Here is a 27,271-nt window from a genome sequence, read left to right as displayed (position 1 = left end):
ACAAACATGTATATAGTTTACATTGTGTCAAAATTTTCACTTGCTTCTTTTATCATTTGAAATCAAAGATTATTCAGAATAATCCTGTAAATGGTTTTGTGAAAGAATGCATATGGAAAGGAAAAAAGAACTTAAACACTGCTCAATTTCCAACACTGCTCAGAGGTTGCAAATAACACTACTCAAAATTTCAACACTGCTCAAACATGGAAGAAGTTGCAAATGATCAGAGGTTGTAGATAACACTGCTCAAAATTCCAACACTACTCAAACATGAAAGGAGTTGCAAATGATCAGAGGTTTAAATACTCACCTCTCATGGAAGAGAAGGAGATCGACGGACACGGGCGAGCGACGACGTGAAGGGGATCGACGACGAGCGAAGAAAGTTGAAGAACGATCGTTGGCGAGCGAAGAAAGCTGAAGAACGATCGACGACGAGCGAAGAAAGCGGAAGAATGAGTAACGACGCGACAGAGATAGGGTTTGGGCGTAAAGGAATTGAGAAGGAGTGCGATATTAGGGATATATTATTTAATAAAATAAGGAAAAAAACATTACACCTTTAATGTCGGTTTTAAACCAACATTAAAGCCTATCTTCAATGTTAGTTTAAAACCGACATTAAAGATCCATTTTTTTAAACCGATATTATACATCCAATTTCACTTTTTCTAACCGACATTAAAGCCCGAATTTCTTCTAGTGACACCATTGCTAAAAGAGGCTTACATTTAACTAGGATGACCATAGGTGATTTGACCTTAATCCTGAGTGAGCTGTGAACTCCTGTCTATGAAGACGGTCTTTGATCTGCATGGATGAGAGTGGCCAAATTCGCTGACTCAATATGCCTACCATTTGAGGGATTCGTCCAAGTGGGAAGTTGAAAACACAACCACACAAGAAGAAATTCGCTTCTTCCCAATTGTTAGGGTAAGTAAATAAATTACTCCCTTAAGAGCTAATTCTGGGTTCTCAACAAGGTAGTGCCATACCCTCTCCTGGCCCGAGAGGGGTTAAGTTATAGTTGGACTATGACTATATGTTTACTAGAGGGATCAATGGTACTTAAAAAGTTAGATGTAACTATAGGGGTAAAATAGTAATTTTGACCCAACTGTACTTACGAGCAATTTGAAGGGTCAACACACTATTGATTTGTTTTATCCAATGGACACATAAATATATATATTTAGTGCGAAGAGTGCAGTTATCGGTCTTTAATGGAGTGACCGATAGTTAATGAAGGTTAATTAATTTAATTAAAGAGTTTAGTTAATTAATCAAGTATCATTGGAGCTTCAATCTATAGATCCATAAGGTCCCATTGTTAGCTCAATAAGGATTAATGAGAATCAAATTAATTTTGGATTGATTTGGTTGTTCAAATTTATAAAGAGAATTAATTGTATAGGATACAATTATTATAATAGAATACAATTATTATAATGCATATGATACATTATAATATAAAGTTTTAATGAGTGAAATAAATATTTGAAAATGATTCAAATATTAATTATATGAATATGATTCATAAAAAAAACTATAAGTTATATTATGTGTGATATAATAAACTATAAGTTATATATTATATGAGATATAATATATAGTTTAATAATATTAGTTTATTAATATAATTAAATTATAATTGTTTTTGAATTTTGAATTTAAAAACAATAACTCTTTAGGGAAGTTAATTTGATTTAGTGGGAAGTTATTTCCCTGATCTCTCATATGCGTGGGAGATGAGTTGGATGAAATCATTTTTCACACATAAGTTTGTTCTGTGAAAAATCCTCTCATCATCTTCTTCTCCTTCTGCCAAATTCTCTCAATATCTAAACTCCCCCTTCATCAAAATTAAGCCGCAGAAGCCCATACACTTCCGGTTGATTCTCACCTTGGAGAATAATGAGGAAGACATTGTGGTGGTGTTTGGATTCCGATCTTGCTGCTGTGTATGTGGTTGATTAGTTCGTGAGGAGAAGATTGAGTTGGTGCTGTGAACGGGAGAGGAAGCTAGAAGACGGTTCTTCATGGATTAGTTTTGCGTTTCCTTTTTTCCTCTCTAAATTTAGAGTAGAAAAGCGTGCTTAGTTCTCCTTGTTTATCCATGTTTCTGTTACTATGTATATTCAAGTTCAATAAAACGAAAATTAGAAACAGTTGCCATTCGATTACTTCCACTTCAGGGAATTCAAATCCTTTTAGGATCGTTATCGAAAAAGATTTGTATGGCCCCACTGCGATCAATAACAGTTTTTGCCCTCGCGAGTGCTTCTTCAGAGATGGAACAAATTCCTTTTTTTACCCATAGCAGGCTCCTGGTAAGTGTAAAAGGTAAGCCATATGTAAAAAAACAGGTGGTTAGAAAGAAAGGACAGGAGATGAAATGAGAGGCAATGTATAAGACGTAGAAAATAAAGACAGAAGGGGAGTAAAAACAGGGGGTGAAGCAGGAGAAATGGCAAAGAGGGTAAATGGCAGGGAGGGTTAATGTTGGTTGGTGGAAAAGACTCAGAAGCTGAAGGGTCGATGGTAGATGTGAGGGGAGAGGTGAGAGAGAAAAGTACTGTAGTAGGAGGCCATTTTTGCTTTATGTCCCCTTATTATCTTAAACTTTTATTTATATAACTTGATTACTAAGACTCCTTTGATAATATTTTCATTATCCGTTTTTTCTTCTTTCTTGCTTTCATTTTTTAAGAATCAAGAACACATAAACATGTTTGATAACTATTAATGATTAACAAATGTCTAAATAACATTATTTTAGGCCAACACATATGTGAAACGGAGAGATTTGAATTTTGATCAAATATATTTTTAGCTATAAAGTTTAAATAACCATAGAAGGACTCTATCGTCAATATATAACTCAACTAGTTAAGGTATATAAGAACATTTTAACAACAATAAACGTATTAATAATAAGAATATAAAATTTCCTACTACTAAACAATTAATAAGAGATCCCTTTTCTAAATTAGAATTAATTCCAATTTCTTCTTGTTCATCATTAGTATCCCAATTCCAATTCCCATAAGTCATTCAAATCTTTTCCCATTTCACACACTTCCATCAATTTCTCCTGCTTGGCGCTTGGATTCCATGTCAGTGTCATAAGAAGCATGCAAGCCAAACAAGAAATAGTAAATCAAGAGAATGCCAGTCCATATCCCAAACCTTTCAAATGAAGCTTTATCAATGGACCCAAGAAGGAAAAAGTTAATGGCAATGGATAATGTAGGCAGCCATGGGACCAATGGCACGCCCCACACTCGGCTTCTTGGCCAGTGGGACGCCGATCCATAGGGCTAGAGTTGAGAGGAACCATGTGGGAATGGTCACTGCAAAGCCGACCCAGCCGTCGCTTGTGCCCCAGTAAGCGACGGTGGCGATTGAAGACCCAATTATCAGAACTAGGCAGATTATGAGCTTGTTGTGGTCCGACGTCGTCGTCTCACCGCTGCTATAGTAGCGTCGAATGATGAGACCTATGGCTACTAGCATGAAGATGAAGAGGGTGGCGATTGAGAGAAGGTTTGAGAGGATCTCCATTGTTGTGAAGAAGGCAATTATTGCTGTTGCAATTAGCATTGATGCTGTTGCGTTCACTGGAGTTCCTGTTTGAGGAATTAAACACTCAATTTTTGTTACCAACGTATAATGTCAGACAAAAGGTGATTTAACAATATATATTGAAGCAGGATCGTTCAATGCTGTGTCTAATATATCTAATCGACAGGTTAGAGAATCATTTTGAAAGATTAAAACACATGTTGAAAACTTTTCAAAATTCAAACTAACGCTGAAGGCACATTTAGGAGTAATTTTGGAAAGTTTAAAATTACTTTGTCAGGTTTAATATTATTGAAAAACATGTTTTTAATCATCTAAAAACAAATTTAATGCTATGAAAGTCAAATTTGTAAAGTGTAAAATCAAGTATTAGTTGAAGTGTAAATAAGTTTTTCTTAAAAAATCAATATGATTTTGAATGATTAAGGATATGTTTAGAAGAATTTTAAACATGATAAAAAATAATTTTAGCTATTTCAACATCACTGTCAAACATGATATATATATATAAAGGGGTATTTAGAACACTGAATTTACTTATAAAGTTTGGAGTTAATACGTTGGAGTTAGAAAGTATGTGTTTAGAGTATGCAGAGTTGTAAGATGGATTTTTCAATAAAAGTGTAAAATGAAGAAATAGAAGAAGATCGAGTTACTCAATAAATGTGCAAATTTCAATAAGTGGTTTAACACTAACTTACGAAGATGTATTGAACAATTTCGACTATATAGTTTAACCAAACATAAATAAGAGAACAATGATTCAGCGTAGCCTAGTTTGCATGTAATCCCGTTCTCCCCTTTGATTTAAAAAAAAATAATTTTTTTTTAAAAAATTAGCATACGACAATTTTTTATTTGACCGTTGAAAGATGAAGTGCAACCCAGATGTTCTCTAAATATTTTTTTAAATAAAATTGTTAGCAATAATCATACCAGTTTTTTCATTGACTTCGGCAAACCATGGGGAGACCATGTGGGTTCTAGCAATGTGTGTGAGATACTGAGCCTGGCCAACCGAATTGACCAACAACACAGTGGTCATGCCTTTAATCGCACCAGCAGCCACAATATATTTAGCCCAACCCCATCCAACAGCCTCAAAAGCCATCGAAAACGGTGCATCTGCATCGATCTGTTGGTATGGCTGCATGAGGCATAGCGTAACAGCAAGAATGCAATACGCAAATGTGGTTAGCACCATGGAACCAACAAGTCCAATCGGGATATCTTTAGCTGGATTCTTAGTCTCTTCTGCCAATGTCGAAACTGCGTCGAATCCAACATATGCGAAGAACAAGACGGCAGAAGCTACGAAGATGCCACGAGGGCCGTAGGGGGCAAAGGGAGTAAAATTTTTCGAGTTGGCTTTGGTCAACCCAGCAATGATGATGAAGAGGATGACAACAACATGCAAAATCGAGGCAACGTAGTTGAGGCGGGAGGAACCTTTGGTGCTCACCATGGCAAAGGTGCCGATGATGAGGATGACGACAATGGCGATGGGATCGAGTTGGTTGTAGTCATCAGGGAAAGCCGGTACATGGACACGAAAATCATTTGGATGGTGGTTGCAGAGGGTGGCAAAGTATGACGTCCATGAACGGGCTACGGCTGCGCTACCGATAATGTATTCAAGAATGATGTTGCCGGCAGCGACGAATGCCACAAAGTCTCTTAATTCTACCCTTAGGTACGCAAATGATCCACCTGAAAGGAAAAAAAATGATATAGTAGTTGTTAAAACATTATTATAATTGTTTCATATAATCAATGATTGAAATATCTATGAATATGTTGCTACATTCTTTGATAGATCTATAAACCGAAGGACTCAATGTCTCATTTCTTTCGTTTTGTTAAATAATTTTTCGTCTTTAAATTTTTTTTCTAAAATTCAAGCAATACAACTAAAGATTAAAACTAAAAAAATTTTATTTTGAAATTTGACCAATTGACATATTTCTATAAAAATGAAAAGATTGAAAAAGATGTGAGAAGAGGCATTTTCAAAATCTAAATAAAGTCTAAACTTTAGAATTTTGACCACCATTTATAATTAATTTCATTTGACTTCATTGAAAAACAATAAAAAAAAGTTATTCTTCCACTCAAAATCATGAGAAAGTAGGAAGAAAAATTATAATTCAGATAACATTGAGCATTAAAATGATAATTAGTATTTTTATCTAATAATAATCAATACTGCGGTGAGAGAATTCAATAAAAGTTCTCACTTTAATTCTTATCCTAAAATCTTATCCAAGTAGGAAAAACAAGATCAAGCATTAGTTTTACAGGATAGTAACCTTTTAGCCTCTAACTATTGAGTTTATTTTCAAATAATTTATATTTTTACCCTAACTTATTTTACTAAATACTCACTTTATTAATTTCAATGAATAATCCAATTAATTTTCACTAATTTTTTTTTGCCGATTATTAAAATATTTAAAAAAATCTAACATCATAATTAAAAAAAATATTATTTTAGTTATTAATATAATAACGAAAAGCACGGACCGGCAGCCGGAATCTCAACGGCAAACTCAGTGTACAGAAGACGGAAAGCATGGCGGAGATGCCAGAGACAACATAAGACAAAACGACGGCGGGGCCGGCGTGTTTCTTAGTCTCAAGACCGGTGAGGACGAATATTCGGCGCCAATGACGGCACCGACGCCAAACCGCATAAGGTCTCACCATGTGAGGGTCTTCTTCATCTGATGCTGGCTTCGAGCCTTCATCTCGACGAGCTCGGTGTGGTCGGCGGACCGGGCCGTGAGCCGGTCGAGCAGACGAACCGGGGTCGCCTTCAATGCTTTTGTATAATTTCCCCAACTCTGAAAGGACTCCTCTTGAAGAAAATCTTCCTTCCCACAGCCACAGGATCTTCTTCTAATCCCTTCTCCACCATCATTAACATCACTGCTCGGCTGCCCCATTCCGACTTCACACTGAAAAAAAAGACATCAAATGAAGAAACTATAGCAAACAAGCCTGGTTTAATTACAAAAATAAGTCTTAATTAAATTTTAAAAAGTTTCATTTTTAACCCTCTAAATTTTATTTCATTATTCTTTAAAAAGGATTTCTGTTCATATAAAAACAAATCTAAATAGATACATCAAATAAATTTGAAAGCTTTCGGAGAGTAATTTTGAAACAAACTTCAAATTCGGAGGACTAAAATGTTATGCTATTTTAAATTTAAAAACTTAGATATAACGTGAGTTGTATCCATTTTTGTATGAACTAGACTACATACCAATCAAAATCAACCACATACTATTTATTTATTTATATAATTTTAAATTCGATTGTTTTTCCTACCAGGTAAGGAAATGAGTTACATCGAAGTAATTGTCATGCTGCTTAGACTACATTTAATCATTCTTTTTTTAATTTTATAATTTGGATATATAATTAAAATCAACTAAAAAGTATCTTTGATAATTTAATTTAAATTTTAGGTTTACTTCGACTTCCATCTATTGAAGTTTCATTTCAATCATTTGGATAATGCTAATGATAAGGTAAATGATTTAAAATGTAAATTGTTATAGGAACCGAAACGAGATCTAAATTTAATAAAAAATGAAAAATAAAAGTAAAGCTAGACCGAATAGTTATATTGTTAATAATATTGAGGATCTCACATTGAAAAACTGACCCAAAATCGGCAAGAACCGAGGTGGAGAAGAGAAAGGCAAGGCGAGAGAAAAAAAGAGAGGAGGGAAATTGGGTTATAAAGGAAGAAGAAATGACCGATAACAGGCGGTAACAGTAGTTGTTTTTCTGATACCCAACAGGCATCTGGAGGTTAATTGAAAGGTCACATTCTATGGTATTAAGCCCTGCTTTCTAAATTTAACTACTCATTCAGAATTATTAGGTGAAGATTCTAATTCTTCAAAAGCAGTAATTATTAAACCCAATATACCACAGCTGGCTCCTAATTTTAAATCGGTTTGATGAAGGTTGTTTAGCATCCAACGGAAAAAAAAAATGAAGAAATTTCACCATTTTTATAAGATATTAACATTTCTTGTACACTATACATGAAGGTGAAAAAATGAATTTGGAATAAGGAAGGGAAAATGGAAATGAAACACATGATGTATTTATGATCTATCCGCTCTTTTCAGTAATTATGATGTATCTACTATTGTTTTAAATTGGAAGACTTTCTCCTGGCCTCTCATTTTACTACTTGTTTGTATTATTGATTCTCTTGTGTACTCTTTTTAGTAGCAATGAATCTTTTCTATTTGGTTTGAGACTTCATGAGGGTTTGATGGATGTGTCAACTTAGCTAGTTGAGATATCCTGGTGTACCTATATTGATCTTTCGGCTCCCTTTAATTGTTCTTTATCCAAAAAAATACGAAACATATGTGTATATTATCATTCACCATGAGGGTTAATTAGAGGTGATCCCCATCTTCCCATGCTAATTGCTAAACCCTCCTTAAGGATTAGCTTCATCCTAATGTTTTCTATTCTTTTTTTCAAATATGAAAAGCTTTGAATTTCTCTATATAATCTTGGAAATATTAACGCTAAATTAAAACTTTCAAACTTTATGTAATCTAAAACACAATTGTTGTGTGGAATCATGATTATGGGGAATGTTGAAGCTTGTGTTGCAAGGTTTCATGGGTTTGCTGAGTTTTATTATTTTTAATCGAGTTTTTAAAACTGTCTCTCCTTTATGTTATATGAGTTTGCAATATTATATATCTTTCAATTTTTTTTAATAATATATAGAATCAAGAAGAATCAATAGGTGTATTTCAATTAGATTTACACATTTATAACACTTTCATCATTTTCCAAGTCTGGTAAAGTGCATTCATTCACAATGAAAAAGGCCAGTATATACATCGAGAGTTAGAGATCAACTCAACCCAAAAGAGAAAGAAAAGATAAAGGAAAACCATTCAATTAACAAAAAAAGTTCTATTTGGTGTGCTCCAAAGTGCAAGTAATGAAATTATATCATCCCATGCCAACAAGAGCGTAGCTCAACTGATATAGCGTTTGTACCATCGACCTCGAAGTCTAAGGTTCGTTTCTCCCACCCCACACTTTAATTACAATACCTTTAAAAAAAAATTATATCATCCCATAGTTGGTATTGAGATTTGTTAGTGCCTCGAGACGTTCATCTATTTCTTTCCAGCCAAGTACACCACAAAGCAGCTGCTATATACCTTTTGCTTTCATTACTCATACTAACCTTTTAAATTAGATGTTCTTGATATACAATTCTAACTTTTATTCTACTAAATTGCGATATATAATATGTAATCTAGGGGATATTTTATATTGCCTAACTTTTTTTTTTTTTTTTTAAAAAAAAAAAAAATAGAAAATCTTGATTTCAATTTTCAATTATAACTTTTATCCAACGTTGAAAGGTTAGTTGAAATCAAGGGACTATTTTGTATTAATTTAAATACCCTTATCATCTTAAACTTCTATTTATATAAATTGATTACTTAGCGCTCGTTTGATAATATGCTCATTTTTCGTTCTCTCTCTTTTCTTGTTTCTATTTTTTTAAGAACCAATATATTAATGATTAACAATTAACAAATGTCTAAATAACATTATATTAGGAAAACCCATATGTGGAAGATAAGAGAGATTTAAATTTTGATCAAATATATGTTTTGAGCTATAAAATTTAAATAACTAAAGAAGGACTCCAAGTCAATATAACTCAACTAGTTAAGGTATATATCCTCTCAATCAAGATATCAAAAGTTGAAGTTGCTCCACTTTTTATTGTTGTGTCGAAGTAAAAGAAATAAATAAATAAGAAGAAAAAAATTGGAAGACATAAAAATCAGATTGCATTACACAAGTACAATAAAATATATACAAAGAGAATAAAAACTAACATGCATAACTTGACCATTTTGCATAATAATAATAAGAATATAAAATTTCTCACTACTAAGCCATTAATAAGAGATCCTTTTTTCAAAGTAGAAATAATTTCAATTTCTTCTTCTTGATCAGTATTATCCCAATTCCAATTCCCATAAGCCATTCAAATCTTCTCCCATTTCACACACTTCCATTAATTTCTCTTGCTTGGGTCTTGGACTCCATGGCAATGTCATAAGATGCATGCAATCCAAACAAGAAATAGTAAATCAAGAGAATCCCAGTCCATATCCCAAACCTTTCAAATGAAGCTTTATCAATGGACCCAAGAAGGAAAAAATTGATGGCAATGGATATGGAAGGCAGCCATGGGACAAATGGCACGCCCCACACTTGTGGCTTCTTGGCCTGTGGGACGCCAAGCCATAGGGCTAGAGTTGAGAGGAACCATGTGGGAATAGTCACCGCAAAGCCGACCCAACCGTCGCTTGTGCCCCAGTATGCAGCGGTTGCGATTGAAGATCCAATTATCAGAACTAGGCAGATTATGAGCTTGTTACGGTCTGACGTAGTCGTTTCGCTGCTGTTGTAGTAGCGTCGGACGATGAGACCTATGGCTACTAGCATGAAGATGAAGAGGGTGGCAATTGAGAGAAGGTTTGAGAGGATCTCCATTGTTGTGAAGAAGGCAATTATTGCTGTTGCAATTAGCATTGATGCTGTTGCGTTCACTGGAGTTCCTGTTTGAGAATTTAAACACAGTATCGTTCAGTATTGTGTCTAATGTATCTAATCGACGTGTTAGAAAATCATTTTGAAAAGTTAAAAAATATGTTGAAAACTTTTTAAAATTCAAACTAACACTGAAGGCACATTTAGGGAGTAATTTTGAAAACTTTAAATTTTCTTTGTCATGTTTAAAATTATTGAAAAATATATTTTTAATCATCCAAAAGTAAATTTAATTCTATGAAAGTCAAATTTCTAAAGTATAAAATCAAGCATTAGTTGAAGTGTAAATCAAAATTTTCTTAAAAAATCAATAGAATTTTGAATGATTAAGGATATATTTGGAAGTAATTTTAAACATGATAAAAATGATTTTATCTATTTCAACATCATTGTCAAACATGACGTATATATAAGGGGTATTTGGAACATTGAGTTTATTTATGAAGTCTAGAATTAATATGTTGGAATTAGTATGCAAAGTTGGATGGATTTTTCAATAAATGTGCAAAATGAAGAAAGAGAAGAAGATCAAGTTACTCAATAAATGTGCAAACTTCAATAAGTGGTTTAATACTAACTTATGAACATGTATTGAACAATTTTAACTATATAGTTTAACCAAACATAAATAAGAGAGCAATGATTAGATGCAATCTAGTTTGTACCTAATCTCGTTCTCCCCTTTGATTTAAAAAAAAAAAATCATTTTATTTAAAAAATTGCCGCATGACAATTATTTATTTGCCAGATAAAGTGCAACCCAGATGTCCTCTAAATATTTTTTAAAATAAAATTGTTAGCAATAATCATACCAGTTTTTTCATTGACTTTGGCAAACCATGGGGAGACCATGTGGGTTCTAGCAATGTGTGTGAGATACCGAGCCTGGCCAACCGAATTGACCAACAACACAGTGGTCATGCCTTTAATCGCACCAGCAGCCACAATATATTTAGCCCAACCCCATCCAACAGCCTCAAAAGCCATCGAAAACGGTGCATCTGCATCGATCTGTTGGTATGGCTGCATGAGGCATAGCGTAACAGCAAGAATGCAATACGCAAATGTGGTTAGCACCATGGAACCAACAAGTCCAATCGGGATATCTTTAGCTGGATTCTTAGTCTCTTCTGCCAATGTCGAAACTGCGTCGAATCCAACATATGCGAAGAACAAGACGGCAGAAGCTACGAAGATGCCACGAGGGCCGTAGGGGGCAAAGGGAGTAAAATTTTTCGAGTTGGCTTTGGTCAACCCAGCAATGATGATGAAGAGGATGACAACAACATGCAAAATCGAGGCAACGTAGTTGAGGCGGGAGGAACCTTTGGTGCTCACCATGGCAAAGGTGCCGATGATGAGGATGACGACAATGGCGATGGGATCGAGTTGGTTGTAGTCGTCAGGGAATGCCGGTACATGGACACGGAAATCATTTGGATGGTGGTTGCAGAGGGTGGCAAAGTATGACGTCCATGAACGGGCTACGGCTGCGCTACCGATAATGTATTCAAGAATGATGTTGCCGGCAGCGATGAATGCCACGAAGTCTCCTAATTCTACCCTTAGGTACGCAAATGATCCACCTGAAAGGAAAAAAATGATATAGTAGTTGTTAAAACATTATTATAAGTGAAAAACAATGTGAGAAGAGGCATTTTCAAAAACCAAATAAAGTCTAAACTTTACAATTTTGACCACCATTTATAATTGATTTCATTGAAAAACAACCCCGAAAAGTTATTCTTCCAATCAAAATCATGAGAAAGTAGGAAGAAAACTTATAATTCAGGTAAACATTGAGTATCAAGTTGATAATTGGTACTTTTATCTACTAATAAGCAATACTCGGATGGGTAAATGCAATAAAAATTAATCACTTTAATTCTTATCCCAAAATCTTACTCTAAGTAGAAAAAAAAATCAAGCATTAGTTTTACGGGATATTATCTTTTTTGCCCCTAGCTATTGAGTTTAGTTTCAATATTTTATATCTTTACCCTAATTTATTTTACTAAATACTCACAAATGAATAATTTAATTAATTTTTACTAATTTTTCACCATTATTAAAATAATTAAAAAATCTCACATCATAATTTTTTTTTAAAAAAGATATTATTTTAGTTATTAATATATAAAGAAAAGCATGTACCGGCAGCCGGAATCTCAACGGCAAACTCAGTGTAGCAGAAGACAGAAAGCATGGCGGAGATGCCAGAGACAACATAGGACAAAACGACGGCGGGGCCGGCGTGTTTCTTAGTCTCAAGACCGGTGAGGACAAATATTCCGGCGCCAATGACAGCGCCGACACCGAACCACATGAGGTCCCACCATGTGAGGGTCTTCTTCATCTGATGCTGGCTTCGAGCCTTCATCTCGACGAGCTCGGTGTGGTCGGCAGACCGGGCTGTGAGCCGGTCGAGCAGACGAACCGGGGTTGCCTTCAGTGCTTTTGTGTAATTTTCCCAACTTTGAAACGACTCCTCTGGAAGAAAATCTTCCTTCCCACAACCACAGGATCTTCTTCTGATCCCTTCTCCACCATTAGCGTCACTGATTGGCTGCTCCATTCCGAGTTCACACTGGAAAAAAAGGGATCATAAAAAGAAATTATAGGAAACAAGTACTGATTAAATTATAAAAATAAGTCCTAAATTTTAAAAAGATTCCTGTTAACCCTCCAAATTTTATTAGAAAAAACTTGGCTGCATCCATTTTGTCAACATAAAAATTTGTGACAATTTTTTAATTGAATTATTTTTTATTTTTTACTATGTAAGAAAAAAATGATGGATTTTAGGTCTATTGTCCATTTATTATATTCTTTTCCAAAAAAAATTGTGTTTATTTGTAAACAAATATAAAGAGATACATGAAATAAACTTGGGGTTTATTAGGGTTAGGAAAAAAAATTTATAAGACAACATGGTTTATAGATTCAAATCAGGAGTGTTTTTTGTAATTTAATCCCGGAAGTACTCGAATCGATTATAGGTTCATTTTCAATATTTATCCATTTGAGTCATACTTGAAATAATTATTCCTATAATTTGAAAAACGTGGACCATATCGTACAAGATTCAATCAACAAAAATGCAAGAACCAAAACGAATTCTAAACCTAATAAAAAATGAAACGTAAACCTAGAGAATAGTTACATTGCTAATAATGTTGAGGATCCCAAGTTAAAAAACTGACCTGGAGACGGCGACGGAGAAGATCAGAGAAGAGAGAGATTCGCTTTAAGGCAAGGCAAGACAAAGGTGAGAAAAAGGAGGAGAGGGAAATTGGGTTATAAAGGAAGCAGAAATGACCGATGACAGGCGGTAACACTAGTTCTTTTGAAACCCAACTGGCAGCTGGAGGTTAATTGAAAGGTCACATTTTGTGGTATCAAGCACTGCCTTCTAAATTTAGCCACTTCATTTTGAATTATTAGGTGAAGATTCTGGTTCATCTAAACCAGTAGTTATTAAACCCAATATACTACAGCTAGCAGCTCCTAATTTCAAATCGATTTGACGAAGTTTGTTTAGGATTTAAGAGATCTCACAATTTTTATAAGATATTTCGTATTTACCTGACCTAAACTAATGAGTTAGGGTAAGAAAGGGAAAATGGAAATGAAACACATGATATTATCATTCAACTTGAAGGTTAATTAGAGGTGAGATGCCCATCTTCACATGCTAATTGCTAAAAACTCTCATTGTAATTGCCTCTCCATGAACCTGCAAAATGAGAATATAAGTTTTAGCTTCATATAAACCCTTCTCTAAAACATTTACACTTCTATATAATCTTAAAAATAACACTTAATTATATTTTAAAATAAAACTAATGAAAGATTTAGGGAACATTTGACGCGTATTGTTGAGTTAGTGATAATTGTTCATGGAGTTAAAAAGTTTGTATTTAGTGTTGAGTTTAGTTGAATTGAGTTAAGTCAGGAAATTTGTATTTGGGATTCTGATTTGATTTAATTTATATAAGATATATCTCATACAGTTTTTTTGTAATATAAAGAAGCTTTTTTGTTACATGTTTTTGTTTGCTTTAAATTTTTTCTTTAACCATTTAATATTATACATATTTTTCAAATTTTTAACACTCGATTGAGATAGTTAGCTTAAAAACTTCACATATATTTTATATTTTTTTTTGCATGTAACCATATACTTTGAAGTAGACAAACTACTATTTTTTCCATAAGATCAACAAACTTAATTATAACCTACTTTCACATTTGTGGAATCTATGAGTAGAACATGCATGCACAAAAAATAAGTAGACCATATATATGAACGCATTTAAGAATTTTTATGTCATTTTTTCATAAGATCAAAGATTTTTCAGTTTATCAATTTTCATAATAAACTTTTAATTTCATAAAATTAGAGATAAATCTCATAATCAAATAGATAGTAGTAATTTTCAATTAGTTCGCCACCCTCTATTTTTCTTTACTTAGTTAAAACTAGTTACATAATTATTTTTCTTCCTAATTACATAAGTCAGATTTTGAGGAGCAGTATTTTTTAGGGATTTTGAAAAGATTTTAAATAAAATTAAATAAAGATAGCTAAAAATCAGCAACAAAATGGTCTAAATTCATTTACTTATTTGAGAAAATTTAATTGATACATCACGATTGACAAGGAAAAAAAAAAGGAAAACTAATTGTCATATAATAAGTTACCGACATTGCATATCTTGATGTTCTTATAAATTCTCATTTACCTAATATCTTTGAATAATCGATCGGGGGACAAATTTATGAAACTTCATATTGTTCCCGATGTCGATATCTATGTTTGGTATCCATATCAACGATATAAGAATCGATAACAATTAAAGATATCAAAACCTGTAAACATGTATTGTTTGCATTTCGTTGAAGTAAGAGAAGATCAAATCTAAGCAAAGTAACAATACGAACAAAAAAATATCTACATCGAAACAAAATTGATAATTGGTATTGACTTATGGCTGACAATATACATCGTTGAATAACCATATTTATTCCAAACCGTTTGAAATTAAGTGTACAATGAACAACATGCCACAGTAAAATAAAATCTAAATTCCTATCACTTGATTAATACTGTTGGTGAAAATTGAGTTCTTAAAAGAAAAATATCTTTTGAGAATCCCACGTTGGTTAAGTTGAGGAATTAACTCTCCTTCCCATACTCCCATATTGGACCTTGGGTTTGGGCCTCAAGGGGTACCCATGTTTTAGAAGGAGTGAGGAGTAACGAGGCTTATAAAAGGTGCAACATCTCAGCACTAACCCCGATACACAATGTTTTTTTAATCCAAGTCATCACCCCCGTCACTGGTAAATTGTGATGTATTGAATAATGGTGTACATTTTGGACAAAATTATTATTTATGATGAAAAAAAATAATACTAAATAATGTTCATATCATACATTTGAAAAATGTAAGATATTAAAACTCTTACTATGCAGTAATAGTAAGTGAACAGGTTTGATAAATCGTCCCGTGATTGAACCGTACGAAGAAAAGTAGTCATCTACAGTTGACCCATTTGTTATTTCTTCTTGTGCACAACGATCATGACATGTATGCCAGAACAATAGATATTTTGCATAAATTTGGTGCCAATCTTGGTCGTGCTTACCTCTCAAATCAATTTGATGTAGTGATTAAAAAAATATATAATTTATTTATTTTATTACATAAAATGATAATGGAAACAATATATAACTAAAATAATACTTGGCCCTGAGTGGATCATGATTTGGGGCCTGTAACTGAACTTGTGGTGCTACAATATTAAATCTATCATAAGTCCATAATTGTAGCAGTATTAGTGACCCTACTATTTCCAAAGTCTATGCATTACTAGCCTGGCATAGTTCTCTATAAAGTCATGCAAGACAAGCACCACCGCACGAGTACGTACCAGCATGCTCAAAATTGGCCAACAGTGGAAGAAACATAAGGTATACCACAAAGTGTTCAACTTGTCAGCGAACAAAAATCCTCCAATAAGCTATATAATATATGCTCATGCATATCTTTGTATGCTGATGTCATTGACAACGAGGGACAACTCTGTAACTTGGGATACTAACCACGGGATACTCAATCTTGAGCCTTTCAATTTATTTGGTCGAACGCCTAAAACATGAGTGCTCCCCTTCAAGCTTACTAATTTCAAACATCCCATGAGTTTTGCGCCGACAAGCATGTAACCTCCAATCACAACCATCATTCTACTATTTCTCATATACCAAATATCTTGGTTCGATTCTATTACGGAAATTTGATAGTGTGCTGTCATGCAGTACTTTTTTAAGGCCAGTTGTAGATCTTCTTTAGTGTCAAATAACATTCCTTTTTGTATTAAACTAAAATTATCTACACATCTTCTTCTTTCTTCAAATGTTGACCCTTGTTCAAAGATTTAGGAGTGGACCTACACATTCGATCAAGGTTGTCACTGCGAAGCTATAGTGCATAAACAAACTGATTTTCAAAACCAAAGTGAATCGAACCGAATTTCAAAAAATTGAAGAATGTGGTTCGATGTAATTCTAAAACCGAATTATATGGTTCAACTCAATTTCAATTTCGAAAACCGCTTCTGAAACTGAACCGAACTATTTTTAATAAATAAATAAATAAATAAATATATGTTAAAATTAGGGTTTTGCGCTCTAGGGGCAATTTGTCTTTTTCATTGTACCCTAGGGTTTCCCTGTTCTCTATTTAAGTTGTTGGTCTACTAGATTCCATTGTATCAGTTTCTAATAATAATTCCCTTATCCCGTGGTTTTTCTCCCTAATTAGGGTTTTTCATGTAAATTCTTGGTGTGCTATTTTCCTTTCCCTACTCTATTTTTCATCATGGTATCAGAGCATGGAGACGAAACCCTGGCCACCATTGAGGAAAATCCAATAGGAGAATCCCAAACCAATAACCCAGATATAATCACTGTTATCCAAAAAGCCATTGATAAATACTTCAAAACCCTTCTTTCCCACTTCCGTGAAGACCAGCCGCCGCCGCCCTACCCACCGCCGGCCGTTTCCGTCGAGCCAGCCGCCTCCCTCGAAGACTCAACCACCAGCCCCAACCACCATTGAGATATCTGAAAACTTCTTCAGGGAAAGGCTTAATGTTAAGGAAAACTGAAAAACGATATATCGAAGCTTACACCGATGCTGATTGGGCAGGATTTGTAGTAGACAGAAAATCAACATCAGGATATTGTATCTTTGTGTGGGGTAATCTTGTTACATGGAGAAGCAAAAAACAAGGTGTTGTTGCCAGAAGTAGAGCTGGGGCTGAATATAGGGCCATGAGTCAGGGAATTTGTGAAGAGATCTGGCTTAAAAAAGTCTTGAAAGACCTTGATCAAGAGCATACCAGCCCAATGAAACTTTACTGTGATAATAAAGCAACCATAAGCATAGCAAACAACCCTGTTCAACATGACAGAACAAAGCATGTGGAGATTGACCGACACTTTATCAAGGAAAGACTCGATAGTGGCAACATTTGTGTCCCTTATATTCCCTCCAATCAACAAATTGCAGATGTCTTAACAAAGGGGCTTTCCAGACAGTTGTTTGACGCTTGTGTGAGCAAGTTGAGACTTATTGACATCTACGCCCCAACTTGAGGGGGAGTGTTGAAATTAGGGTTTTGCACTCTAGAGGCAATTTTGTCTTTTTCATTGCACCCTAGGGTTTCTCTGTTATCTATTTAAGCTATTGGTCTACTGTATTCCATTGTATCCATTTCTAATTATAATTCCCTTATCCCGTGGTTTTTCTCCCTAATTAGGGTTTTCCACGTAAATTCTTGGTGTGCTATTTTCCTTTCCTTACTCTATTTTTCATCAAGATATATATATATATATATATATATATAATATATATATATATAATATATATATTATATTATATAATATATATAATTATGGTCTTTAGTTGAACTTTGAAGATCTCAGTCCACCTCCTCCTCTCTCGATCTTAGACACGAATCCACGATCTCCTCTTTTTCCATCTCTCCATCTATTGTCGATCGATATTCTCTCCTTCCATCTCTTCTCGATCTTTTCTCCCCCCATCTCTCTCGATCTTCTCTCCCTCCATCTCTTCCTAGTTCCACCTGCTGCTCCACCTTCTCCGACGCCTAGTGGCTGTTGACTACCGCAAGTAAGTTTTTTTTGTCTCTTCTTCTCTCAGTTTTTTCTCCACCTCACTCTATATTTCCATAGTTTTTTTCTCTCTCTCTATTTTTATTTGTATGTGATTTTTCAATTTCCCCCTTTTTTCTTCCCTTTCATTCTATCATCTTAGGAAGTGGAACGAAGAAGGAAATAAAAAGAAAACAAAACAAAACAAAAAGAGTTTAAAAATGAGGGGAAAAAAGGAACTTGAAACCACTTTTGAAATTGAATTGAATTGTATATATCTAGTTCTTTTTAGTTCGGTTCGAACAGTAGAAACGGCGTGGTTCAGTTTCACATATAATTTTTTTTTGAAAAATCGATTCGGTTTGGTTTGATACATATTGAGTTAGTAATATCCCAATCTATATGGGTGAACATATTTAACGGTACCAACTCATTTCCATGTTCTTAACTACCTTACATATTATTCATCAAGTTCTACATCAATATTACTATCCTTAGCATTTCTAGGTTTAGAATGACTAAATCTCCGGGACACAACGACATATTTAATCAAATGTTTACAACTATTATAATAGACAAACTAGTAGTCTAACTTGTACCTAGTACACTAGTATGGAAGTTGTGGAGCGGGTCTACGACTTTCTGGTCAACGTAGCATGTCATACATGTGGCCGTCGTCGGGTGGCAAGTCAGCATCAGGTCAGCGGCTAGTCATGTGATGTGAAGGGAAGTTGTGGACTTCATCCACGATTAAGCTTTAAATCGTAAATCGGGTACACGTTTTATGTGCTTACTCAGTACTCGTGGACCCAACCCACAATTTCACTACCCTATTTTTGTCAATTCTTTCAACTCAACCTTATTTTTTACAATAAATATTAAAATAGCATTATCTTAAACAAAATTAGCATTCACGTGATGATCACTAAATCAACCTAGAAGAAGATAACAATGAAGGGAAAGGAATGAACGATTGAAAAGATATTCAGACATCGAAATGCTAGACTTACCAAATATTGAACACTTGACAAAGGAACAACTTCAATCAAGGAATAATAAGGGAAAGATGCTAGAATAAATAATGCAAAAAAAAAAAAAAAAGGTTAATTAAGGGATTCAAAATACTGAAACACGATCATTCGGTCAATTTAGTAACTTTTTTCTAAATCTCGAGAGCATTGTAATAATGCTTGCATCAGTTCCATTCCATTAATAATGTAAATAACGTCAATAGAAATCAAATTACGATGGTAAATTGGCTATGTACGTAAACAAATTCAAAGCAATCCAAATCCAACCTTTTTTGCGATTGAGGTTTATTATAATTGGCACATGAATGAAAACCCATTACAATTGACATTAAAACCTCTCGAGAATATTAGAAAATAAAAGTTTTGCAGTAGTAAATAATAAAAAAAAAGTTTGTGTAAACTATGCATATAAATCATTTAGGGGGTGTTTGGTGCGCAGAGTTGAATTGAGTTGGTAATTATTATAGGAAGAGAGTAAAGAGAGTTGATGCGAATAACGAGATAAGAAATGTGAGTTAACGCTAATAACGAGGTAATAAACCTATTTAATAATTGATGAACCAAATGGTAGGTGAGTTTTTTTTTACCCACCCAACCCAACCCAACTTGGGGCCAAACACCCACTTAATTTATTCATATTAAGTAAAAGTTTCCACTAAGTGAATGAACATCAAGGACAAAATGTGATAGCATAATTAGCTCCACTTGAGCAAGTAAATGTACTTGTCTTATCATCATATACATAACTAGAAGCTTGAGGACATTGGCTCTTGAATATCTTCGAATAATTCGTCGGCAGGCAAGTTTCCGACTGATTATGGTCTCCACTGCAACAATATTCCGGCTTATTAAAAGCCATACACGCACTTTTGCATGCTATCACTACGCCACGTTGGCTTTTAACGGCCAATTCCGGTGGACAAACGACGTTCACATTTCTTGTACAAACTACTGATTTGCAACCACTTGATCCCCCTACGGGGCTTACTGTAACCGGCAAATTGTAGCCATCAACAAGGCTGATATCGAAGAAATCTTGGCCGTGGTTCGCCGCTATTGTGAACTCCACTAAGCTTGCTGGCGGAATTGCGCCGGCACCGTTGCAGGAGACTTGGCCGGAGCCGCAGTCTGCAGTTTGACAAGTGAACTTTCCATTTGCATCACTGGAGCAAAGTGTTCGAGCCCAGAACCTCCCGGACCATGGCATCGACGATATGTTGACCGTTGCGGTTGCGGTTGATCCAGGGAGTAATTTGAAGCCAGTGGTAGATATTCGATTGCCGGCAACAGTTAAAGCTCCGGGCCAGATTGGGATCTTACAATTGTTCTTAATGACGAAATTGACGGAGTGAACCCCTGGAAATACAAATATAATGTGAAGATTAAATGAAAATGATAAAATCAAACAGTTTTTTTCTTGCACACCAATAAAAATTACGGCACGTGACATATTTTGACGAGACAACTTGAGATTAAGTATTTGGATGAATTGCAAAAGATGACGAGAGCAATGCTTGGATGCATTTCAAAATGTGCATTCATCGTTATACATCTCACTCTTATCACATAAATAAAAAATGAATTAAAATATATATAAAAAAAGAAGTAAGAAGAATTTATCATGTGACGAATTAAAATAATTAGCAAATGAGACTTAAATTACACTATTGAACATAAAATTTTAATAGTTTTATTTTTGATACAACTCACAAGACCTCATATATCAATGAAGATAATTGTCCACGTTTATATACCCATGATCATTCTCTTCCTTAATCAATGTGGGACTTCGTTCGCACTCTTAACATGGAAAAAAACTCTATCATATTTATTAGTGTTCGGATAGAATATAATAACATAAGATTTAAGAGGTTTGTTTAAAAAATTGACTTTCTACAATTTATTTCTAAGCATTTAAAAATTAATTCAAATCAAAACTTTCCTAGCTACTTTATCATAAAAAGAGAGAATGTACCTGAAATGGAGAATATGATTGAAAGCCTAAACAATTGCATTTGGAATGCCATGGGTGCAAATTCTCTAGTAAATTTGTATGTTTGTAAGAAATTGATTATTTTCTTGTGAATATATGTATAAATATATGTGGGTGAAGTGAGAAGTCTCTTATACAGCCAATCCCTCCAAATAAAAATGGTATTAGAATTAACTATATAATGATGAATTTAGCATTGTGTTAACTGATAATTTTGTGATAATTAGGATATAAATCCAGCCTAGACCCTTCTTCTCCTTATTACCATCAATAAATGCTCAAAAATAGGCTCTAACTTCTCTCACATCTTTTGCTTTCTTACCATTTCCCCTCAATGATAAATTTAGGAAGAAGTTTCATTACTTTTTTTTCTTTTTTTTTGAAACATATCTTACCACTTTTGAGTTTTTGTTTTTGAAAATTAAGCTTCCACCTCCAAATTTTTTTCTTTGTTACCTACTTTTTACCAATGGTTAAAAATGAGCCAAAATTTGAAAACTGGTGAGAGAAAAATGTAATCTCTTGATATGCATTGATGGTCATACGTTAAACTGAAGAATATTCAATATGCGTTAATCGTGTATGCAATGACCATACGTTTCTGTCACAAGTTTTCTTGCTCTCTCGACAAGTATATCAAGAATGCAAGTTTTTGGGGATGATTCGAGGTCGAACACAGGGACTTGTAACTAAATGATATTCGTAAAGTAATGCATTTGCGGCGAGGAATAAGAATAAAAAGAAAGAAGTTAATTAACTATGTGCTACTCCTACTCCTAGCTAAACAGACTGAGCAATGGAAGTTTGATTATGAGAATTGTTAGAGATGCGGCAACTGTTAACACATAATAAGACGCATGAAGAAATAGAATTGTGGAGGGGATAAATTCACCACGTCATTAAGCTTGGTCGCAAGGGTAATCCTAGTTCGCCATACTAACGTATCGCACACCTCTCGGTGGCCAGCCACATGCTTATATCTCTATAACACATGGTTGTGTTGAGCATAAGATTATTCCTATCTCTAGAAACACTGGTTACTTTGGCTTGTGAATCCCACTCTTACCTTCTTGGGCAGTTACTTATAGCCACTCAGCTCATAGACAAGCATTGCAATGGCCTCACACTAAGCAAAGAGGATTGGTTTACTATACTTGCGTAACACACATCTCTCGGTGGGTTGCTACATGCGTCATATCTCTATACCGCATGATTGAGTACACGATAACTCTAGCAATTAACGGTTAACTAATTGCAATGAAATTAAAAGATGAATAAGAAGAAGATGATGAAGATGGTGTTGAAGGAACTAAAGAGATGCATTGATTACAAAATGTATTATTGTCTTAAGTCAAAATGTAATACAATACAAAGATAAGAAGAGAGGTGGAGGGATAGATGTAGGTAATCTCTTGCTTCCATCAAATGTACGTCAACGTTGTCGGTGGTGCCATGAATGGGTGATGGAGTAGTCTCTCTCGAGCTCTATCTCCGACGAAGCTCTGGTCGTCACTCGGAAAGGGTTGAGGGAATGAAGAACTCTCAAAGAATATCTTGTTCCCATTCTCATCTGTGATCACAAGAATCTGCCTAAGGAAGAGACTCGGATGCTTGAATTTAGGCTCCAAGGCTCTATTTATAGAGCTCGAACACTGAGAACATTGGTAGTTCTGCTCTGAATCACTTTCATTTCTGACACGGTAGGTGAAATGTCAGCATCATCTTATCTCTTTGATACTCCCAAGGTGTGCATTCATAATTGTTTCTTCTGAAGTATCAATGCATTCCAATTACTTTGCGATCGACCTTCTATCACGGTTATCACTCTGTAGTTGCAACATTCCATGTGACGTACTGGTCTTCATGAAGATCAACACATGCGATCAACTTTGCGATGGTCTAGGATCAACGCATCAGATCGATTCCTACAATAGCTACAAAATTAGACATTTTGACGCAAAATAATGTATGATATATGTTGGGCTTTATGTCCTAAAACTCGAGGTTTATAAACAATAGAACTTATTCTGAAAATTCAATAAGTTATTATTGAATATATTGTTTTTTCAACAATCTAAGTCCCTTGACTATTATATGAGTACTTGAACTTTATGTGGAGACATACAAGTGAATCGGGTTCGAGTAAATAGTCAAAATGATTTATAGTATATGAATAAGGTTGGGTGCCTTATTCTGGTAACACTATTGGATGCGGCCTACTCTGTAGTTGTTACAAAGAGTTGTAAAGTTCTACATACGAAGTGATTCTGATTCGTGCATGTTATGACATGAGGAGTGGAGGCGTCCTGTACAAATGAGTTTTGTACAAGAACGGACCACGAATTTAGTCACTTTTACTTTATAACGCTGTTTACTATTTAAGATTGACTATTTTAAAGTGATGACCTAGGTAACTTGACCTTAATCCTAAGTTAAGTATGAACCCTTATTTATTCGGAATTATCCTTTGATCTGCAAACGGTGAGAGTAGACCAACATCTCTACTCAACAAGCCTCCCATTTTGGGATAAGATCGGATGAATAGTTGGGGACATAGGGTGCAAGACAGAATTCACTCCTACCCAGTTAGGGTTAGTAGAGAGGTTATTCCCCTTAAGTGTTGATTCTGGGTCTTGAACAAGAGGCTTCACCCTCTCATTGGCTAGAGAGTTATTTGATTTGTTGATTGGATCACAAATCAATTGTTCATTAGGGAATCAATGGGACTTGAGAAACAATAGGTAATTTTGGGGGTAAAATAGAGATTCAACCCAGCCGTTATTACGAACAACCTGTGAAGGGTTAACTTACTAATCATGGTTATATCGAGTGGACATAATATATCTACAGTGAGGGGAGTTCAGCTATGGGCTTTAGTGGAATCACCCATTAGTTAACAAATGGGGGTTAATTCGGTCTAATGAGTTTAGCCGATTAATCTCGGATCGTTGGAGCCCATGATTTGTAAGTTCGCAGGTCCCCCTACTAGTTCGTGAATAGATTAGCTCTAGAGTAACGTGATAAGCTAATTTGAAATGTTTAAATTAGAATTAAACGAAATTGGAGAAATAATATTTAAATATGATTTAAATATTTGAAGATGAAATTGTGTAAAAATTAATGTAATATTTGATATTAAATTAATTAGAATTATTTAAATTGTTTAAATAGTTATTTATTAATTTATTAAGAAAATTAATTTTGTAAAATTAATATTATTTTCAGTTTTATAAAATTGATTTATGAAATCAATTTTGATAAATTGGAAAAGAAAGAAAAAACACAAAATGGAAAATAAGCATTTTCCATTGTCTTCATCAAGTAGCTCACTAACAACCCATTTCTCAAGCTTCATTAACTCCAAGCATGAGCTGCATCTCATGCAGCTAATCTTTTTGCATGATCGTCTGCAATATATTGAAGAGATTGGAGTGATATTGAGGCAATGCAACCGAAAGAATTTTTCTGAAAAATTCGAGAGAAGAAGGGTGTTCTTCATTTTTGGGTTGCTGCTATGAGCATTCTTCAACTTCCCTTAATCCAAGCTTATTTTGAGTCCCACTACTCAATCTAGAGCATCAAGAGGATAGTAGGAAAGATCTTGGGGTGATCTATAACAAGATTCAGAGGAGATTTGCAGCTGGAATTCAAGCTTAGAAGAAGTTCTACAAAGGTATGCTATGAAACTCATTTATTTCTGCCATAACATGCTTTCATTTCTGCCAAAATTAATGAATCAGAGTGCTTATGGATCCTGGTCCCTTCTGCTGCGTGACGGTATGTTCCAACAATATAGGGTTAGCATGGAGTTTCAATGTTAATTGACGCAAGCTCTTTTTTCCACATGAATCCTTAGTATTATCAACGCATATTCTACTCATCAACTCTCATAATTCTAAGTAAAAGACTACAATAGATTGTATTTCTACAAGCTCTCACACCCCCAAATTTAGAATCATGCTTGCCCTCGAACTTTTTCTTTACGTTGACCAGCTTCTCAGAATATAATTCATTTGCACCTCTAACCTTGGTAACAACACTCTACTCAAACTTAGCTACTTCTAAGAGATATTTTCTAAGTTTAATTCTGGCAAGCCTTCGCTCAAAAATTTTTACTCATCGCAGACAACTTTGCTTTTAGCTTTTTATAATGCAACCATTCAAAAAGATTCCATGCTTTGCGACTCATTATTAGATTGAAGTGTTCAACCTGGTCACGCTCTTCATTTTGGCTTACTCCCACGGGTGTCATGCGGATGTTCAACTTTGGTTGCATGCCATATTCAATTCAACTCCTGTCTTAGCTAATTTTAGTTTGCGTCAGATAGAGGAGTTGTTATCATAGTTGATTCTGGTCACCTACTTTTGTTTTGGCTTACCTGCACGGGTGTCATTCGAAGTATCCAACTATGGGTAGGTACCTTTCACAACTTTAACTCATATCAGCTTGGGTCTTCCCTTTGCGCTGACAGTGGAGTTTGTATTATGATTTCTTTCAATAATCATTGCAATGTTTAAAAATGGACGCATTTGCCCAAACTGAAGGAAGTCAGACATAAGGATTTCTATGAGCAGTGGAAGGATCGTTCCAAATTCCATTCGAAATTGAACACTAACAATTACAGCCACAAAACGGAAACTAACAGGTCATGCACAAAATGAAATTACAACATGTTTTCAAGAATGTCAAGGGATAAAGTAGGCATACCTTTGAAAAAACATTCTTCAAACTCCCTCGATCAATCTACAAGCGTCCACAGTAACACAACCCTTGAACTCAATGACCGGTGCAACATGATCACTAGCATGAACACGATGATCATAAACCTAACAAACGACATTCAGCTCCTCGAAACCAATTGAGTTGAGTGAGAACACCACCACAATGGTTACCTTGGTATTTTTGGTGTGAGAATCTGGGAGTTTTGAGCTCTGTATGGACTTGGTTAGAGGAAGAGATTAGAGGACAACAATCGTGTAGACGATCGAGCAAGTGGAAAATAGGAAGCTTTCTATCGTATAGACGAATACTCGATCGTATAGTAAATAGAAGCCTTTCATATAGACAATGCCACACGATCGTTTAGGTATGATCAGCTGAATGAACTATCGTATGGTCAAACTCCACAATCATTTAGTCTCTGTGAGTTATCGCTTAGTGAAACATTTTCACTTGATAACCTTGCCCGTGATAAACTTTCCGAAAGAAGTAACTACTAATATTAGGAAAACATGTTTCCTTTTATCTCACGGTTACCATAAAACCACCAATAACCTCCTAGCTCAATTGGTTAATAGAGAAAAAAAGATAATTATCAAATAAATAATATTATTATAAATAAATATGATAACCAACTAATCATATTATATTTATAACCTATAGTTTTAATATTTCATCTCATGAAACATACAAACCATAGTTCTTTTTCTATTTTATGGTACTTAATGTAAATCATATTTACATTAATCCTCCACTTGATGTATCTCATATATCACACCAATTATATCATATATAATTGAATTTCCTCTTGTTAATTTGAACACTTCAAACTAACTCGAGGAACCGATTCTCAACTTGAATCCATTGAGTTACCAAGGGGATCTTATGAACCTGTAGCTTGAAGCTTCAACGGTACGTGAATAATTGACTAAACTTTTTAGTCATGAGATCCACCATCCGTTAACTACTGGCCACTCCACTAAAGACCGATAGCTGCACTCTCCTCACTATAGATATATTTCTGTGTCCATATAAACCAATCAACTGTGCAATAAGCCTTCACAGATCGCTCATAAGTATAACTGAGCCAATTTACCATTTTGCCCCTATAGTTACATCTAACTCCT

At 34.6% G+C, this 27,271-nt stretch overlaps 2 protein-coding genes and 1 pseudogene across 2 annotated transcripts; all 3 read right to left on the bottom strand.

Annotated features, from left to right (window-relative positions):
- Positions 1–3,074: 3,074 nt before the first annotated feature.
- On the bottom strand, positions 3,075–6,533 carry LOC120080525 (annotated as a pseudogene).
- A 3,133-nt stretch (positions 6,534–9,666) lies between these two features.
- Positions 9,667–12,793, bottom strand: LOC120080524 (cationic amino acid transporter 1-like). The gene is made up of 3 exons (XM_039035209.1): positions 12,373–12,793; positions 11,031–11,804; positions 9,667–10,226 (listed from the first exon to the last, which is right to left on the bottom strand). Exons 1-3 carry the CDS (start codon positions 12,791–12,793, stop codon positions 9,667–9,669), a joined length of 1,755 nt encoding a protein of 584 aa, XP_038891137.1.
- A 7,308-nt stretch (positions 12,794–20,101) lies between these two features.
- LOC120079012 (thaumatin-like protein 1b) lies at positions 20,102–21,458 on the bottom strand. The gene is made up of 2 exons (XM_039033181.1): positions 21,407–21,458; positions 20,102–20,787 (listed from the first exon to the last, which is right to left on the bottom strand). Exons 1-2 carry the CDS (start codon positions 21,456–21,458, stop codon positions 20,102–20,104), a joined length of 738 nt encoding a protein of 245 aa, XP_038889109.1.
- Positions 21,459–27,271: the final 5,813 nt, after the last annotated feature.

This window comes from Benincasa hispida, chromosome 6 (assembly GCF_009727055.1).
Source record: "Benincasa hispida cultivar B227 chromosome 6, ASM972705v1, whole genome shotgun sequence".
Taxonomy (NCBI): Eukaryota; Viridiplantae; Streptophyta; class Magnoliopsida; order Cucurbitales; family Cucurbitaceae; genus Benincasa; species Benincasa hispida.
The sequence above is the reverse complement of the archived record's forward strand: the minus strand, read 5'-3'. Positions and strand labels throughout refer to the sequence as shown.